The sequence below is a fragment of the Petromyzon marinus genome, chromosome 28 (genome assembly GCF_048934315.1).
Source record: "Petromyzon marinus isolate PM22_M1 ecotype Great Lakes invasive population chromosome 28, UKy_Petmar_22M1.pri1.0, whole genome shotgun sequence".
In the NCBI taxonomy this organism is placed as follows: Eukaryota; Metazoa; Chordata; class Hyperoartia; order Petromyzontiformes; family Petromyzontidae; genus Petromyzon; species Petromyzon marinus.
In genome coordinates, this window is record NC_133694.1 from 7,825,698 (window position 1) to 7,846,824 (window position 21,127).

Genomic DNA, 21,127 nt, shown 5'->3' on the forward strand with positions numbered 1-21,127 from the left:
ACAGGATTATTATTGCATCGCAGTATCATTATTGCATCGCAGGATTATTATTGCATCATAGGATCATTATTGCATCATAGGATTATTATTGCATCACAGGATCATTATTGCATCACAGGATAATAATTGCATCAAAGGATTATTATTATTGCATCACCGGAGTATTATTGCATCACAGGATCATTATTGCATCAGGATTATTATTGCATCAGGATTATTATTGCATCACAGGATAATTATTGCATCACAGGATTATTATTGCCTCACGGGATTATTATTGCATCACAGGATCATTGCATCACAGGATTATTATTGCATCGCAGGATCATTATTGCATCACAGGATTATTATTGCATCACCGGATCATTATTGCATGACAGGATCATTATTGCATCACAGGATCATTTTGCATCACGGGATCATTATTGCATTACAGGATTATTACTGCATCTCAGGATCATTATTGCATCACAGGATCATTATTGCATCGCAGGATTATTATTGCATCGCAGGATTATTATGGCATCACAGGATTATTATTGCATCAAAGGATTATTATTGCATCACAGGATTATTATTGCATCACAGGATTATTATTGCATCACAGGATCATTATTTCATCACAGGAGTATTATTGCATCACAGGATCATTATTGCATCACAGGATCATTATTGCATCACAGGATTATTATTGCATCACAGGATCATTATTGCATCACAGGATCATTATTGCATCACAGGAGTATTATTGCATCACAGGATCATTATTGCATCACGGGATCATTATTGCATTGCAGGATTATTATTGCATCACAGGATCATTATTGCATCAGAGGAGTATTATTGCATCAGGATCATTATTGCATTACAGGATTATTATTGCATCATGATCATTATTGCTTCACAGGATCATTATTGCATCACAGGAGTATTATTGCATCACAGGAGTATTATTGCATCACAGGATCATTATTGCATCACGGGATCATTATTGCATTACAGGATTATTATTGCATCACAGGATCATTATTGCATCACAGGATTATTATTGCATCACAGGATCATTATTGCATCACAGGATCATTATTGCATCACGGGATCATTATTGCATCACAGGATCATTATTGCATCACAGGAGTATTATTGCTTCACAGGATCATTATTGCATCACAGGAGTATTATTGCATCACAGGATCATTATTGCATCAGGATTATTATTGCATCACAGGATCATTATTGCATCACAGGATTATTATTGCATCACAGGACTATTATTGCATCACAGGAGTATTATTGCATCACAGGATCATTATTGCATCGCAGGATCATTATTGTATCACAGGATTATTATTGCATCAGAGGATTATTATTGCATCACAGGATCATTATTGCATCGCAGGATCATTATTGCATCACAGGATCATTATTGCATCACAGGATTATTATTGCATCACAGGATCATTATTGCATCACGGGATCATTATTGCATCACAGGATCATTATTGCATCAAAAGAGGATTATTGCATCACAGGATCATTATTGCATCACAGGATCATTATTGCATCGCAGGATCATTATTGCATCGCAGGATTATTATTGCATCATAGGATCATTATTGCATCATAGGATTATTATTGCATCACAGGATCATTATTGCATCACAGGATAATAATTGCATCAAAGGATTATTATTATTGCATCACCGGAGTATTATTGCATCACAGGATCATTATTGCATCAGGATTATTATTGCATCAGGATTATTATTGCATCACAGGATAATTATTGCATCACAGGATTATTATTGCCTCACGGGATTATTATTGCATCACAGGATCATTATTGCATCACAGGATTATTATTGCATCGCAGGATCATTATTGCATCACAGGATTATTATTGCATCACCGGATCATTATTGCATGACAGGATCATTATTGCATCACAGGATCATTTTGCATCACGGGATCATTATTGCATTACAGGATTATTACTGCATCTCAGGATCATTATTGCATCACAGGATCATTATTGCATCGCAGGATTATTATTGCATCGCAGGATTATTATTGCATCACAGGATTATTATTGCATCAAAGGATTATTATTGCATCACAGGATTATTATTGCATCACAGGATTATTATTGCATCACAGGATCATTATTTCATCACAGGAGTATTATTGCATCACAGGATCATTATTGCATCACAGGATCATTATTGCATCACAGGATTATTATTGCATCACAGGATCATTATTGCATCACAGGATCATTATTGCATCACAGGAGTATTATTGCATCACAGGAGTATTATTGCATCACAGGATCATTATTGCATCACAGGAGTATTATTGCATCACAGGAGTATTATTGCATCACAGGATCATTATTGCATCAGAGGAGTATTATTGCATCAGGATCATTATTGCATCACAGGATTATTATTGCATCATGATCATTATTACTTCACAGGATCATTATTGCATCACAGGAGTATTATTGCATCACAGGATCATTATTGCATCACGGGATCATTATTGCATCACAGGATTGTTATTGCATCACAGGATCATTATTGCATCAGGATTATTATTGCATCACAGGATCATTATTGCATCACAGGATTATTATTGCATCACAGGAGTATTATTGCATCACAGGATCATTATTGCATCAGGATTATTATTGCATCACAGGATCATTATTGCATCACAGGATTATTATTGCATCACAGTATCAATATTGCATCACAGGATCATTATTGCATCACAGGAGTATTATTGCATCAGGATCATTATTGCATCACAGGAGTATTATTGCATCACAGGATCATTATTGCATCACAGGATTATTATTGCATCACAGGAGTATTATTGCATCACAGGATCATTATTGCATCAGGATTATTATTGCATCACAGGATCATTATTGCATCACAGGATTATTATTGCATCACAGTATCAATATTGCATCACAGGATCATTATTGCATCACAGGAGTATTATTGCATCAGGATCATTATTGCATCACAGGAGTATTATTGTATCACAGGATCATTATTGCATCAGGATTATTATTGCATCACAGGATCATTATTGCATCACAGGATTATTATTGCATCACAGGATCATTATTGCATCAGGATTATTATTGCATCACAGGAGTATTATTGCATCACAGGATCATTATGGCATCGCAGGATCATTATTGCATCACAGGATTATTATGCATTACAGGATTATTATTGCATCACAGGATCATTATTGCATCGCAGGATCATTATTGCATCACAGGATCATTATTGCATCACAGGATCATTATTGCATCACAGGATTATTATTGCATCACAGGATCATTATTGCATCACAGGATCATTATTGCATCACAGGAGTATTATTGCATCACAGGAGTATTATTGCATCACAGGATCATTATTGCATCACAGGAGTATTATTGCATCACAGGAGTATTATTGCATCACAGGATCATTATTGCATCAGAGGAGTATTATTGCATCAGGATCATTATTGCATCACAGGATTATTATTGCATCATGATCATTATTACTTCACAGGATCATTATTGCATCACAGGAGTATTATTGCATCACAGGATCATTATTGCATCACGGGATCATTATTGCATCACAGGATTGTTATTGCATCACAGGATCATTATTGCATCAGGATTATTATTGCATCACAGGATCATTATTGCATCACAGGATTATTATTGCATCACAGGAGTATTATTGCATCACAGGATCATTATTGCATCAGGATTATTATTGCATCACAGGATCATTATTGCATCACAGGATTATTATTGCATCACAGTATCAATATTGCATCACAGGATCATTATTGCATCACAGGAGTATTATTGCATCAGGATCATTATTGCATCACAGGAGTATTATTGCATCACAGGATCATTATTGCATCACAGGATTATTATTGCATCACAGGAGTATTATTGCATCACAGGATCATTATTGCATCAGGATTATTATTGCATCACAGGATCATTATTGCATCACAGGATTATTATTGCATCACAGTATCAATATTGCATCACAGGATCATTATTGCATCACAGGAGTATTATTGCATCAGGATCATTATTGCATCACAGGAGTATTATTGTATCACAGGATCATTATTGCATCAGGATTATTATTGCATCACAGGATCATTATTGCATCACAGGATTATTATTGCATCACAGGATCATTATTGCATCAGGATTATTATTGCATCACAGGAGTATTATTGCATCACAGGATCATTATGGCATCGCAGGATCATTATTGCATCACAGGATTATTATGCATTACAGGATTATTATTGCATCACAGGATCATTATTGCATCGCAGGATCATTATTGCATCACAGGATCATTATTGCATCACAGGATTATTATTGCATCACAGGATCATTATTGCATCACAGGATTATTATTGCATCACAGGAATATTATTGCATCACAGGATCATTATTGCATCACAGGATCATTATTGCATCACAGGATTATTATTGCATCACAGCATTATTATTGTATCACAGGATCATTATTGCATCACAGGATTATTATTGCATCACAGGAGTATTATTGCATCACAGGATCATTATTGTATCAGGATTATTATTGCATCACAGGATCATTATTGCATCACAGGAGGATTATTGCATCACAGGATCATTATTGCATCACAGGATCATTATTGCATCGCAGGATTATTATTGCATCATAGGATCATTATTGCATCACAGGATTATTATTGAATCACAGGATCATTATTGCATCACAGTATTATTATTGCATCACAGGAGTATTATTGCATCACAGGAGTATTATTGCATCACAGTATCATTATTGCATCAGGATTATTATTGCATCACACGATCATTATTGCATCACAGGATTATTATTGCCTCTCAGGATTATTATTGCATCAGGATTATTATTGCATCACAGGATCATTATTGCATCACAGGATTATTATTGCCTCACAGGATTATTATTGCATCGTAGGATCATTTTTGCATCACAGGATTATTATTGCATCACAGGATCATTATTGCATCACAGGATCATTATTGCATCACAGGATTATTATTGCATCACAGGATCATTATTGCATCACAGGATTATTATTGCATCATCGGATCATTATTGCATCACAGGATTATTATTGCATCACAGGAGTATTATTGCATCACAGGATCATTATTGCATCAGGATCATTATTGCATCACAGGATCATTATTGCATCACAGGATCATTATTGCATCACAGGATTATTATTGCACCACAGCATTATTATTGCATCACAGGAGTATTATTGCATCGCAGGATCATTATTGCATCGCAGGATTATTATTGCATCACAGGATTATTATTGCATCACAAGATAATTATTGCATCACAGGATCATTATTGCATCACAGGATCATTATTGCATCACAGGATTATTATTGCATCACAGGAGTATTATTGCATCACAGGATCATTATTGCATCACAGGAGTATTATTGCATCACAGGATCATTATTGCATCACAGGATCATTATTGCATCACATGATTATTATTGCATCACAGGATTATTATTGCATCACAAGATTATTATTGCATCACAGGATCATTATTGCATCACAGGAGTATTATTGCATCACAGGATCATTATTGCATCACAGGATTATTATTGCATCACAGGATTATTATTGCATCACAGGATCATTATTGCATCACAGGAGTATTATTGCATCACAGGATCATTATTGCATCACAGGATCATTATTGCATGACAGGATCATTATTGCATGACAGGATCATTATTGCATCACAGGATCATTATTGCATCACTTGATTATTATTGCATCACAGGATCATTATTCATCACAGGATAATTATTGCATCACAGGATCATTATTGCATCACAGGATTATTATGGCATCACAGGATTGTTATTGCATCACAGGATCATTATTGCATCACAGGATCTTTATTGCACCACAGGATTATTATTGCATTGCAGGATCATTATTGCATCACAGGATTATTATTGCATCATCGGATCATTATTGCATCACAGGATTATTATTGCATCACAGGAGTATTATTGCATCACAGGATCATTATTGCATCAGGATCATTATTGCATCACAGGATCATTATTGCATAACAGGATCATTATTGCATCACAGGATTATTATTGCACCACAGCATTATTATTGCATCACAGGAGTATTATTGCATCGCAGGATCATTATTGCATCGCAGGATTATTATTGCATCACAGGATTATTATTGCATCACAAGATAATTATTGCATCACAGGATCATTATTGCATCACAGTATCATTATTGCATCACAGGAGTATTATTGCATCACAGGATCATTATTGCATCACAGGATCATTATTGCATCACAGGAGTATTATTGCATCAGGATTATTATTGCATCACAGGATTATTATTGCATCACAGGATTATTATTGCATCACAGGATTATTATTGCATCACAGGATCATTATTGCATCACAGGAGTATTATTGCATCACAGGATCATTATTGCATCTCAGGAGTATTATTGCATGACAGGATCATTATTGCATCACAGGATCATTATTGCATCACAGGATTATTATTGCATCACAGGATTATTATTGCATCACCAGATTATTATTGCATCACAGGATCATTATTGCATCACAGGAGTATTATTGCATCACAGGATCATTATTGCATCACAGGATCATTATTGCATCACATGATTATTATTGCATCACAGGATTATTATTGCATCACAAGATTATTATTGCATCACAGGATCATTATTGCATCACAGGAGTATTATTGCATCACAGGATCATTATTGCATCACAGGATTATTATTGCATCACAGGATTATTATTGCATCACAGGATCATTATTGCATCACAGGAGTATTATTGCATCACAGGATCATTATTGCATCACAGGATCATTATTGCATGACAGGATCATTATTGCATGACAGGATCATTATTGCATCACAGGATCATTATTGCATCACAGGATTATTATTGCATCACAGGATCATTATTCATCACAGGATAATTATTGCATCACAGGATCATTATTGCATCACAGGATTATTATGGCATCACAGGATTGTTATTGCATCACAGGATCATTATTGCATCACAGGATCTTTATTGCACCACAGGATTATTATTGCATTGCAGGATCATTATTGCATCACAGGATTATTATTGCATCATCGGATCATTATTGCATCACAGGATTATTATTGCATCACAGGAGTATTATTGCATCACAGGATCATTATTGCATCAGGATCATTATTGCATCACAGGATCATTATTGCATAACAGGATCATTATTGCATCACAGGATTATTATTGCACCACAGCATTATTATTGCATCACAGGAGTATTATTGCATCGCAGGATCATTATTGCATCGCAGGATTATTATTGCATCACAGGATTATTATTGCATCACAAGATAATTATTGCATCACAGGATCATTATTGCATCACAGTATCATTATTGCATCACAGGAGTATTATTGCATCACAGGATCATTATTGCATCACAGGATCATTATTGCATCACAGGAGTATTATTGCATCAGGATTATTATTGCATCACAGGATTATTATTGCATCACAGGATTATTATTGCATCACAGGATTATTATTGCATCACAGGATCATTATTGCATCACAGGAGTATTATTGCATCACAGGATCATTATTGCATCTCAGGAGTATTATTGCATGACAGGATCATTATTGCATCACAGGATCATTATTGCATCACAGGATTATTATTGCATCACAGGATTATTATTGCATCACCAGATTATTATTGCATCACAGGATCATTATTGCATCACAGGAGTATTATTGCATCACAGGATCATTATTGCATCACAGGATTATTATTGCATCACAGGATTATTATTGCATCAAAGGATTATTATTGCATCACAGGATTATTATTGCATCACAGGATCATTATTGCATCACAGGAGTATTATTGCATCACAGGATCATTATTGCATCACAGGATTATTATTGCATCACAGGATTATTATTGCATCACAGGATCATTATTGCATCACAGGAGTATTATTGCATCACAGGATCATTATTGCATCACAGGATTATTATTGCATCACAGGATCATTATTGCATCACAAGAGTATTATTGCATCACAGGAGTATTATTGCATAACAGGATTATTATTGCATCACACGATCATTATTGCATAACAGGATTATTATTGCCTCACAGGATTATTATTGCATCACAGGATCATTATTGCATCACAGGATTATTATTGCATCGCAGGATCATTATTGCATCAGGATTATTATTGCATCACAGGATTATTATTGCATCACAGGATCATTATTGCATCACAGGATTATTATTGCATCACAGGATCATTTTTGCATCAGGATTATTATTGCATAACAGGAGTATTATTGCATCATAGGAGTATTATTGCATCACAGGATCATTATTGCATCGCAGGATCATTATTGCATCACAGGATTATTATTGCATCACAGGATCATTACTGCATCACAGGATTATTATTGCATCACAGGATTATTATTCTATCACAGGATCATTATTGCATCACAGGATCATTATTGCATCAGGATTTTTATTGCCTCACAGGATCATTATTGCATCACGGGATTATTATTGCATCACAGGATTATTATTGCCTCACAGGATCATTATTGCATCACGGGATTATTATTGCATCACAGGATTATTATTGTATCACAGGATCATTATTGCATCACAGGATTATTATTGTATCACAGGATTATTATTGCATCACAGGATCATTATTGCATCACAGGATTATTATTGCATCACAGGATTATTATTGTATCACAGGATCATTATTGCATCACAGGAGGTTTATTGCATCACAGGATCATTATTGCATCGCAGGATTATTATTGCATCATAGGATCATTATTGCATCACAGGATTATTATTGCATCACAGGATCATTATTGCATCACAGGAGTATTATTGCATCACAGTATCATTATTGCATCAGGATTATTATTGCATCAGGATTATTATTGCATCACAGGATCATTATTGCATCACAGGATTATTATTGCCTCTCAGGATTATTATTGCATCAGGATTATTATTGCATCACAGGAGTATTATTGCATCACAGGAGTATTATTGCATCACAGGATCATTATTGCATCACAGGATTATTATTGCATCAGGATTATTATTGCATCACAGGATCATTATTGCATCACAGGATTATTATTGCCTCACAGGATTATTATTGCATCACGGGATCATTATTGCATCACAGGATTATTATTGCATCACAGGATCATTTTTGCATCACAGGATTATTATTGCATGACAGGATCATTATTGCATCACAGGATTATTATTGCATCACAGGATCATTATTGCATCACAGGATCATTATTGCATCACAGGATCATTATTGCATCACAGGATTATTATGGCATCACAGGATTATTATTGCATCACAGGATCATTATTGCATCACAGGATTATTATTGCACCACAGCATTATTATTGCATCACAGGAGTATTATTGCATCGCAGGATCATTATTGCATCGCAGGATTATTATTGCATCACAGGATTATTATTGCATCACAAGATAATTATTGCATCACAGGATCATTATTGCATCACAGTATCATTATTGCATCACAGGAGTATCATTGCATCACAGGATCATTATTGCATCACAGGATCATTATTGCATCACAGGAGTATTATTGCATCAGGATTATTATTGCATCACAGGATTATTATTGCATCACAGGATTATTATTGCATCACAGGATTATTATTGCATCACAGGATCATTATTGCATCACAGGAGTATTATTGCATCACAGGATCATTATTGCATCTCAGGAGTATTATTGCATGACAGGATCATTATTGCATCACAGGATCATTATTGCATCACAGGATTATTATTGCATCACAGGATTATTATTGCATCACCAGATTATTATTGCATCACAGGATCATTATTGCATCACAGGAGTATTATTGCATCACAGGATCATTATTGCATCACAGGATTATTATTGCATCACAGGATTATTATTGCATCAAAGGATTATTATTGCATCACAGGATTATTATTGCATCACAGGATCATTATTGCATCACAGGAGTATTATTGCATCACAGGATCATTATTGCATCACAGGATTATTATTGCATCACAGGATTATTATTGCATCACAGGATCATTATTGCATCACAGGAGTATTATTGCATCACAGGATCATTATTGCATCACAGGATTATTATTGCATCACAGGATCATTATTGCATCACAAGAGTATTATTGCATCACAGGAGTATTATTGCATAACAGGATTATTATTGCATCACACGATCATTATTGCATAACAGGATTATTATTGCCTCACAGGATTATTATTGCATCACAGGATCATTATTGCATCACAGGATTATTATTGCATCGCAGGATCATTGCATCAGGATTATTATTGCATCACAGGATTATTATTGCATCACAGGATCATTATTGCATCACAGGATTATTATTGCATCACAGGATCATTTTTGCATCAGGATTATTATTGCATAACAGGAGTATTATTGCATCATAGGAGTATTATTGCATCACAGGATCATTATTGCATCGCAGGATCATTATTGCATCACAGGATTATTATTGCATCACAGGATCATTACTGCATCACAGGATTATTATTGCATCACAGGATTATTATTCTATCACAGGATCATTATTGCATCACAGGATCATTATTGCATCAGGATTTTTATTGCCTCACAGGATCATTATTGCATCACGGGATTATTATTGCATCACAGGATTATTATTGCCTCACAGGATCATTATTGCATCACGGGATTATTATTGCATCACAGGATTATTATTGTATCACAGGATCATTATTGCATCACAGGATTATTATTGTATCACAGGATTATTATTGCATCACAGGATCATTATTGCATCACAGGATTATTATTGCATCACAGGATTATTATTGTATCACAGGATCATTATTGCATCACAGGAGGTTTATTGCATCACAGGATCATTATTGCATCGCAGGATTATTATTGCATCATAGGATCATTATTGCATCACAGGATTATTATTGCATCACAGGATCATTATTGCATCACAGGAGTATTATTGCATCACAGTATCATTATTGCATCAGGATTATTATTGCATCAGGATTATTATTGCATCACAGGATCATTATTGCATCACAGGATTATTATTGCCTCTCAGGATTATTATTGCATCAGGATTATTATTGCATCACAGGATCATTATTGCATCACAGGATTATTATTGCCTCACAGGATTATTATTGCATCACGGGATCATTATTGCATCACAGGATTATTATTGCATCACAGGATCATTTTTGCATCACAGGATTATTATTGCATGACAGGATCATTATTGCATCACAGGATTATTATTGCATCACAGGATCATTATTGCATCACAGGATCATTATTGCATCACAGGATCATTATTGCATCACAGGATTATTATGGCATCACAGGATTATTATTGCATCACAGGATCATTGCATCACAGGATTATTATTGCATCGCAGGATCATTATTGCATCGCAGGATTATTATTGCATCACAGGATCATTATTGCATCGCAGGATCATTATTGCATCGCAGGATTATTATTGCATCACAGGATTATTATTGCATCACAGGATCATTATTGCATCACAGGATCATTATTGCATCACAGGATCATTATTGCATCACAGGATTATTATTTCATCACAGGATCATTATTGCATCACAGGATCATTATTGCATCACAGGAGTATTATTGCATCAGGATTATTATTGCATCACAGGATTATTATTGCATCACAGGATTATTATTGCATCACAGAATTATTATTGCATCACAGGATTATTATTGCATCACAGGATCATTATTGCATCACAGGAGTATTATTGCATCACAGGATCATTATTGCATCACAGGAGTATTATTGCATCACAGGATCATTATTGCATCGCAGGATCATTATTGCATCTCAGGATTATTATTGCATCACAGGATTATTATTGCATCACAGGATTATTATTGCATCACAGGATTATTATTGCATCACAGGATCATTATTGCATCACAGGAGTATTATTGCATCACAGGATCATTATTGCATCACAGGATTATTATTGCATCACAGGATTATTATTGCATCACAGGATCATTATTGCATCACAGGAGTATTATTGCATCACAGGATCATTATTGCATCAGGATTATTATTGCATCACAGGATCATTATTGCATCACAGGAGTATTATTGCATCACAGGAGTATTATTGCATCACAGGATCATTATTGCATCACAGGATCATTATTGCATCACAGGATTATTATTGCATCACACGATCATTGTTGCATCACAGGATCATTATTGCATCACAGGATTATTATTGCATCACAGGATCATTATTGCATCACAGGATCATTATTGCATCACAGGATTATTATTGCATCACAGGATCATTATTGCATCACAGGATAATTATTGCATCACAGGATTATTATTGCATCACAGGATTATTATTGTATCACAGGATCATTATCGTATCACAGGATCATTATTGCATCACAGGATTATTATTGCATCACAGGATTATTATTGCATCGCAGGATCATTATTGCATCACAGGATTATTATTGCATCACAGGATTATTATTGCATCACAGGATCATTATTGCATCACAGGATTAGTATTGCATCGCAAGATCATTATTGCATCACAGGATTATTATTGCATCACAGGATCATTATTGCATTACAGGATCATTATTGCATCACAGGATCATTATTGCATCACAGGATCATTATTGCATCACAGGATCATTATTGCATCACAGGATCATTATTGCATCACAGGATCATTATTGCATCACAGGATCATTATTGCAGCACAGGATTATTATTGCATCACAGGATTATTATTGCATCACAGGATTATTATTGCATCACAGGATTATTATTGCATCACAGGATCATTATTGCATCACAGGAGTATTATTGCATCACAGGATAATTATTGCATCACAGGATTATTATTGCATCACAGGATTATTATTGCATCACAGGATCATTATTGCATCACGGGAGTATTATTGCATCACAGGATCATTATTGCATCAGGATTATTATTGCATCACAGGATCATTATTGCATCACAGTAGTATTATTGCATCACAGGAGTATTATTGCATCACAGGATCATTATTGCATCACAGCATCATTATTGCATCACAGGATTATTATTGCATCACACGATCATTGTTGCATCACAGGATCATTATTGCATCACAGGAGTATTATTGCATCACAGGATCATTATTGCATCGCAGGATCATTATTGCATCACAGGATTATTATTGCATCACAGGAGTATTATTGCATCACAGGATCATTATTGCATCACAGGATCATTATTGCATCGCAGGATCATTATTGCATCACAGGATCATTAATGCTTCACAGGAGTATTATTGCATCACAGGATCATTATTGCATCACAGGATTATTATTGCATCACAGGATCATTATTGCATTACAGGACTATTATTGCATCACAGGAGTATTATTGTATCACAGGATCATTATTGCATCACAGGAGTATTATTGCATCACAGGATCATTATTGCATCACAGGATCATTATTGCATCACAGGATTATCATTGCATCACAGGATCATTATTGCATCACAGGATCATTATTGCATCACAGGAGGATTATTATTGCATCACAGGATTATTATTGCATCACAGGAGTATTATTGCATCACAGGATCATTATTGCATCATAGGATTATTATTGCATCGCAAGATCATTATTGCATCACAGGATTATTATTGCATCACAGGATTATTATTGTATCACAGGATCATTATTGCATCACAGGATCATTATTGCCTCACAAGATTATTATTGCATCACAGGATCATTATTGCATCACAGGATCATTATTGCATCACAGGATTATTATTGCATTACAGGATCATTATTGCATCACAGGAGTATTATTGCATCACAGGATTATTATTGCATCACAGGATCATTATTGCATCACAGGAGTATTATTGCATCACAGGAGTATTATTGCATCACAGGATCATTATTGCATCACAGGATTATTATTGCATCACAGGATCATGATTGCATTACAGGACTATTATTGCATCACAGGAGTATTATTGCATCACAGGATCATTATTGCATCACAAGAGTATTATTGCATCACAGGATCATTATTGCATCACAGGATCATTATTGCATCACAGGATTATTATTGCATCACAGGATCATTATTGCATTGCAGGATCATTATTGCATCACAGGATTATTAATGCATCACAGGAGTATTATTGCATCACAGGATCATTATTGCATCACAGGATTATTATTGCATCACAGGATCATGATTGCATTACAGGACTATTATTGCATCACAGGATTATTATTGCATCGCCAGATCATTATTGCATCACAGGATTATTATTGCATCACAGGATCATTATTGCATTACAGGATCATTATTGCATCACAGGATCATGCGAAGGTGGCTGGCGTGTTTGGGAGGCCTTACTCCGGCAGCAGCAGATTTACGATGACTATACAAAGAGTATTATTTATCATCATTATTTTTACCATATATATACAGTGAGTAGTTTGTATCGGTATCAGCTCACGCATTGGATGTCACTGCGTGCTCCGAGCCTTTCTCTCGTCGCGTCCATCGACGCCTGGCGCGATCGTATTGTGACGGCCGTGCGATCGGCGCCAGTATCAACACCTACCTCCCTTATTAAACCACCCTATGTCTGTGCTCCCGATGTCAGCGAGGGTAAGGACAAGGGCTTGTTCTCGAGCAAGATCAAGCTGCTGGAGGAGGCGCCGGTGTGTGAGAAGCTGCCGTTCCTCTCCTTCCTGAGCGTGCCCTACCAGCGCATCACCCGCTATCAGCTGCTCGTCAAGGTGGGTCTGCGCTGCGGGGTGAAGACGGACGGAGAGAGGTCACGGCTAAAATGTGCACGAGGCCGAGTTTACACCCAACAATCACTCTCCCTGTTTTGTGTGTGTAAAGCGAGTGTGGCGATTGCTATGGTGTGGGGAGCGATGGTGCGGCGGTTAACGCACCGCGTTATGAACTTGGCAGCCCGAATTCGATTCCCGCTCACGGCCAACATTGGTGAGGAATATCTGAACCGGTACTGGATCTCCCTTAGGTTAGCCCAGCCTGAAATTAGTGCCGAGTGCGGTGTGAAAGCATCAGCACTGGGAAGACAAAGGAGGCTGGGTGTGGCGCTAGCCACCCACCCGTTTGTGCGCCCTGCCAGCTTCGCTAATAGCACTTGCCACAAGTCTGTTATTAAGGCTCTAGGGAAGATCTTTGTCTTCGTGAAAGCTTGAATGGGGAGTGGTAGTGTGGTGCTTATTGCACTGTGGTATGTACCCAGCTACCCGAGTTAGATTCTCGCTGTCAGCCAACATTATGGGCGAACATCTGAACCTGATGCAGTACGTAAACATCAGCACCTGGGGAGACAACGGCCGCTGTGTGTGGTGATGGGCACACGACCCCTAGCATGCGGTACCGACCTTCGTGCGTGGTTCTCTCTGGATGCCCCGGTTTCCTCCTAAATGTGTAAACACTCATTGGCTGAAAACGTAGAGGACCGCAGAGCTTGGGCAAAAGTTAGTGCCGGCTCAACACCGTTGGTGGCTGCCTTCCAGCTTTGCCTGTGGTTCCTCAGCGATTGTGAGATGCAGTGTGCATGAACGACAGCACTATATAAAACTAAACATTTTGGCGTCCTCTGGTCTAACACCGTTTGAGACGAGGCTCAAAAGAAAACTTCATCTCTGGTGTGGACCAATAAGTTTCAAAGACAATGCATATTTTATCAGATTATGTTTTTTTGTTTGCATTCTGACCACAAGCATTGTGGTTAATGCAGACATGATTCCTTGTAAAAAAAAGGTTTCAGTTTGGGGATTTAACATCTTAACACCTGTTTTGTTGCCAGAAAAAAGGGGAAAACCTATTAATACTATTGTTATTATCTACTGGGTAGATGCTTTGCCACAAGGTTTGTGTATGAATACGAAGCCAAAGGCAAATCAAACGCTGTGCCCTGTGTACGAATGTGTTGGGGAGGCCTAGGGCCAGATAACGCAGTAAATTGGCTGTCTCGTTAAATGTTGATGATAATTACCCTTACACCATACACGTAAATTAACTTCAGTGTTGGGAATAATGCACAGTTAAAAATAAGGATGTTTATTCTTACCTGTAATCTGTATCAATGTCGCCTGTAATCTGCATCGCCTATAATCTGTGTACATTGTGTTTGTATAATATTGTTAAAAACAAAATTACTTGGAGGGTTATACGTACACGATCTAACCCAAAATAAATCAATTAGGAATCATAATATTGGCGGTAAAGACCTACGTATAAGAAGATAACTGTAATACATGTTTTGCATATTTTTTCCACGCAGAATGTCATTTCGAAGGCAGAAGAAAGCGTAGAATCAGGAAACGTGGTCGAGTTGGCTCTGTCTAAATTGGAAGAGGTACGTCTGATCTCGAAATCCAGCCATTTATTTCAATTTACATTTTCTAAATAAATTTTCGCTCTTACTATTCATCGCCACTCCGTTGAGCGTCTGCCGGTTTGTTTTGTCAATGGCCACTTCGCGCGATGGATTATCCAACAGTCTTGTAGGTCTGCAGTTACATTTGATTGCATTAACCCACGTTGCGTGCCACCCTTCGAGTGGGTTCATGCTCAAGGCTGCAGAGTTTAACTTTTACTCTCAACTCTTTGCAAAGCTTGTGCAGCAGAGTGACAAGGGAGTTGGTGAGCGGACGCAAGCTGAGCAAGTCGTGAACATCGCGAACAACATTTATTTTGAAAAGGGCATGAAGGTAACTCTTTTTAACACACTAGGCTTTTGCGACCAATGTTATTCATAATAAGGTTGTTATTTTGGGTTAGAGCGCGTAAATATAAATGCATCGTTAAATGCCGCCACCGCCCGACACAGCCAATTAATAAGGTTTGTCACGCAAACAGAACGTGCCAATTAGTTACTGCTCCAACACACCGGTGTGTTAAACCTACAACATTTACAATTTGAGTACGACGTTGCGCTGGTCATTACAACCAGTTTCATCAGGCGCATTTCAAGAATCGGGGCAAAATGTATATTTACGCGATCTAACACAGAATAACATTTATGAAGGTAACTCTTGTTAAGTTGAACCCTGCCACAGGTCATACCCAGAATGTAGTTTGGAGTTTGCTCTGTGTTAAAAAAATGCATTTAACAACGCAATTCGGATCACTTTTGGTATTGGGTGAGATCAACTTCTGAAGGGCTATATTTAAACAAATACTTCAGACGATTGCACTGGTTCAGACCTAACGTTAACATCCAGAGGGGGCCCGTCCATACAGGCGAACCAGGCGGTCGCTTCGGGATGCCAAGTGAGACGCCAAATTCGAGGAAAAATACAAATAAAATAACGAAAGTGTCATTATTTCAATTCCTGTGCACGTACAGAGGGAATATGATTCATAATACATTTCTCAACATCTCTGAGAATGTATTGGTTGAACAGACAGATACACAGACAAACCGAATAATTATGCCTTTGTTTTAAAACAAATACGCTTAAAAAAACATTTAACGTAAAATAGGGGAAAAATGTTTACCCAGTTTACCAAAAATGTCAGCCTAGAACTGCCCTCTGGGGTTTGGGAGGTGGAGGTGCCGATTTGCGTAGTTTGCCCTAGGGGCGCCAGTTGCTGGCAGCTCGTCTAGGGCCGCCCCTGTTAACATCGTTTGATAATATTCTTAGCTCTTTTGGTAAAGTCACGTTGAAGGGAAACAACGTGACTTTACCGAAAGAGCTAAGAATATGAATTACTGCAGTCATGAAAGCTTTAAATCAAAATTTATCGTTTGATAATTCAAAACATTCTGGTAGTTACGACCGATTTCCAAATTTGCCCACTATTATACCCAACACACATACGAGAGAATAACACTCACAGAGTTGGTAACAGAGAGACCCAACCCGCATATAGACCCAACGCAATAGCCCTGCAGATTGAACCCCATCGCTACACTGCCACCTCCTGGGTTACCTCACAGCAACCCCACACATTGTCACGATCTCAACCGCCCAATTCTTGTCATCTCAAATAAGAAGCACGGCCAATCCTAGGGCCGTATTCTTAGTCGTGGCTCGGCTATGGCTCGGTAACCAACATGGCCTAGCTGAGGCTTAAGCCTCTCCCTTGTTCTCAAAGATGCACAAGCGAGCTGGCTCGGCTCTGGCGCAGCTTCACGGGAAACCCGGAGCACGGCCGGGCCCGTGCTCCAGGGTTGGAGCCGGCTAAAATTGAGCAAGGTGGCTTTGAGCCGGCTCACCCGAGCCAAGAGCCACGCGTGAGCCGTGCCTATGGATACGTGGCCTCGGAACCGCTGTGGTTTAATGACAAACCAGGCCGCGGTCGCTTCTCTTCTTCTTGTCGTATGGCTGATGATGTAGACGCAGAGCAACAACTACAATTTCATCTTCTTTGGTTTTTTCGGTAAAGTCACGTAGAATGAGAATAAAATAATAAATTGATAAAATAAAATAACACAATAATATTCTCACGACGTTTCGGCCACAACACAAGCGGCCTTCATCAGGTGAAGGGACGAGACTGCGTCAGGAGTAGCGGAGTGTGTGGCTGCGATGTCTCCTTTGTATTTGTAGATTGGACATTGCGTCGTTATGCATTTTACGGTCTACAGTTTTATGTGACTAGTGAGTTTTTTTTATTTTCCATTTGTGCATTGTTAGGTATCCGAATCTGCCATGGTTTGTGCAGTGGATGTGGTTTAGGATGGACCATGAGCTTCGTGGAAGATCAAACCCAGGGGATCTTCTGCGTTGGGTCAAATGAACACTGAGCACAGCCATTAACAATACTGCCCTAAAAGAGAAAACACATATCACAGCTGACGTTTCGAACAACGGTGTTTCAAATGAGAGAGTTTGCCTCGATCATGGCCTATTACTCTACACACAGTATTTGTTTTACCTTTAGAGCAGTGTTATTCACAAATGTGTTGAGTGCAGTATTCATTACTTGTGGATATGCACCACTGCCAACGCAGTTTAGGGAGCACCATGAGCTAGGTGGAACCTGGTCAAAGCTTTGACCGGGACAACTATAAGGAGGCCACGGTCGCTAAAACAAAACCACTGTGTCCCCCACCCACCCACCGTGCCCCCGTGTGCTAGAGCCTGGCCATCGTATCGCAGTCGCGCTCGCTGCTGAAGAGTGGAAAGCTGCTTGTCCAGGAAAAGGCCAAGACGATCATCCCCATGGCCGTGGCGAGATTCACGCAGGGCAAGACCTACGTGATGCTCCTCCTCTTCAACGACTTCCTCATCGTCGCCACCAAGCAGAAGGGGTGAGCCGCCGGGATCGCTTCATCTGCTGCTCTCAGTGGTTCACCCGTTTAATGTTTTTGTTTCACGCAAAGCAATGACCTCGTGGGTCATTTCTTCGCAAAGCCATTCTGCGCTCAGCTCGTCGGTCGGTTTATTTCGGGCAAAGGCCCCACTGAGTTAAGAAGCTGTTTTTTGACTGGCGACCCGGTCAAAGCTACATCACAATGGAGGGCTGACGGGGGTTGCATAGAACAATAAGCAGGGGCATTTTACGAACAATTTTAGAAAGTCATATAAAGGATTTGTGGGAAATAAGTTAATGCATCAGTGACCACGCGTCATTGAAAAACATCGAGCAACATTTAGTTCCAGCGACTGACTGAACTGAATGTTTTTCGACAGCGTTTGCTTAGCAGCCGCCCGTGGTCACAACGTTGACCTTCTGCGTTTGGCCTCGCTTTGAGCGTTTTTTTTTCTCTCAAGCCATCCCCGTGCACTACTGCGGGTATCTTGAGTAGAATAAGCTTGTTTCCATGCAGAAGGTTTTGCCACATACTACTGCGGGCATCTCCGATGAGCACGGTTGGCTACGTCCGCTGCGAAAGAAGTTCAACATACGTACGTACAGAAGAAGCTTTCGCCACGCACTGCTGCGGGCATCTCTCCACGAGTCAGAGTAAAGACGCCCGCAGCAGTGCGCGGCAAAAGCTTGAGGCAATAAACCCCCCTGCACGAGGCCTAACCCGGGACGCGGCGCTTGGAGCTTAAGCAAGGCGAACCCTCCGCGTCTCGCCGAAGATGACGCGGAACGCCTCTGAATGTTGGGCCAGCGTTGTGCACTGCTCGCCGCGCACGTGCGTCACCCACCCGTCCGCAAGAGGCTACGCACGCGGACGTATCGTGACGTCCGCGTGCGTCGCCCGCTGCGACACAGGGACCAGAGACGATGGGCAGCGCCGACGAGGAGAGATTGACGGAACCAAAATCTGAAGCCGTGCGAAAGAGAAGCGTGCAGCTGGCCCTGCGTTGTGTGCCTCCCCCCCTCTCCCATTTCTGGCTGCAGCGGCCGTCTGCTGGTGCTGGACTACGCGGACCGAGCGTTTGTAATGGCCGCCGAGGCGGAGGGGAACAGCGACGCCTTCCTGCTCACGCTGATGGACAATCACCAGGGCAAGCAGGCCGAGTGGCTGCTTGCCGCCTCGAACACGTAAGGCAGCACCCCCCCCCCCACGCCCCCCACCAACACCCCTTTATATCCCGGATTCACGTTTTCTATTATACAGTGGTACCTCGGTATACGTCGTTGATTCGTTCCAGAGGGGAGGAGGACTTATACCGAACATGACGAACACCAAACGAATTTTTCCCACAAGAAATTAAGGGAAAGGAAATAATCCGTTACAGAGTATAAGAAATTATATTTTATATGGCATTTTATACATTAATGGGGTTGTATAACATAATGTAGACACTATTTATTCCTGGTTCTTTCGGTATAGTCACGTTGAAGGG

At 38.8% G+C, this 21,127-nt stretch overlaps 1 protein-coding gene across 1 annotated transcript in view; it reads left to right on the forward strand.

Annotated features, from left to right (window-relative positions):
- Positions 1-21,127, forward strand: part of LOC116946979 (rho guanine nucleotide exchange factor 19-like) — a 63,110-nt gene that overhangs the window by 28,437 nt on the left and 13,546 nt on the right. Inside the window, exons 8-12 of the mRNA XM_032962285.2 lie at positions 14,992-15,127; positions 16,657-16,731; positions 16,991-17,086; positions 19,463-19,635; positions 20,679-20,822. Of these exons, the coding sequence (XP_032818176.2) occupies positions 14,992-15,127; positions 16,657-16,731; positions 16,991-17,086; positions 19,463-19,635; positions 20,679-20,822 (624 nt within the window). The remainder of the gene's footprint in view (positions 1-14,991; positions 15,128-16,656; positions 16,732-16,990; positions 17,087-19,462; positions 19,636-20,678; positions 20,823-21,127) is intronic.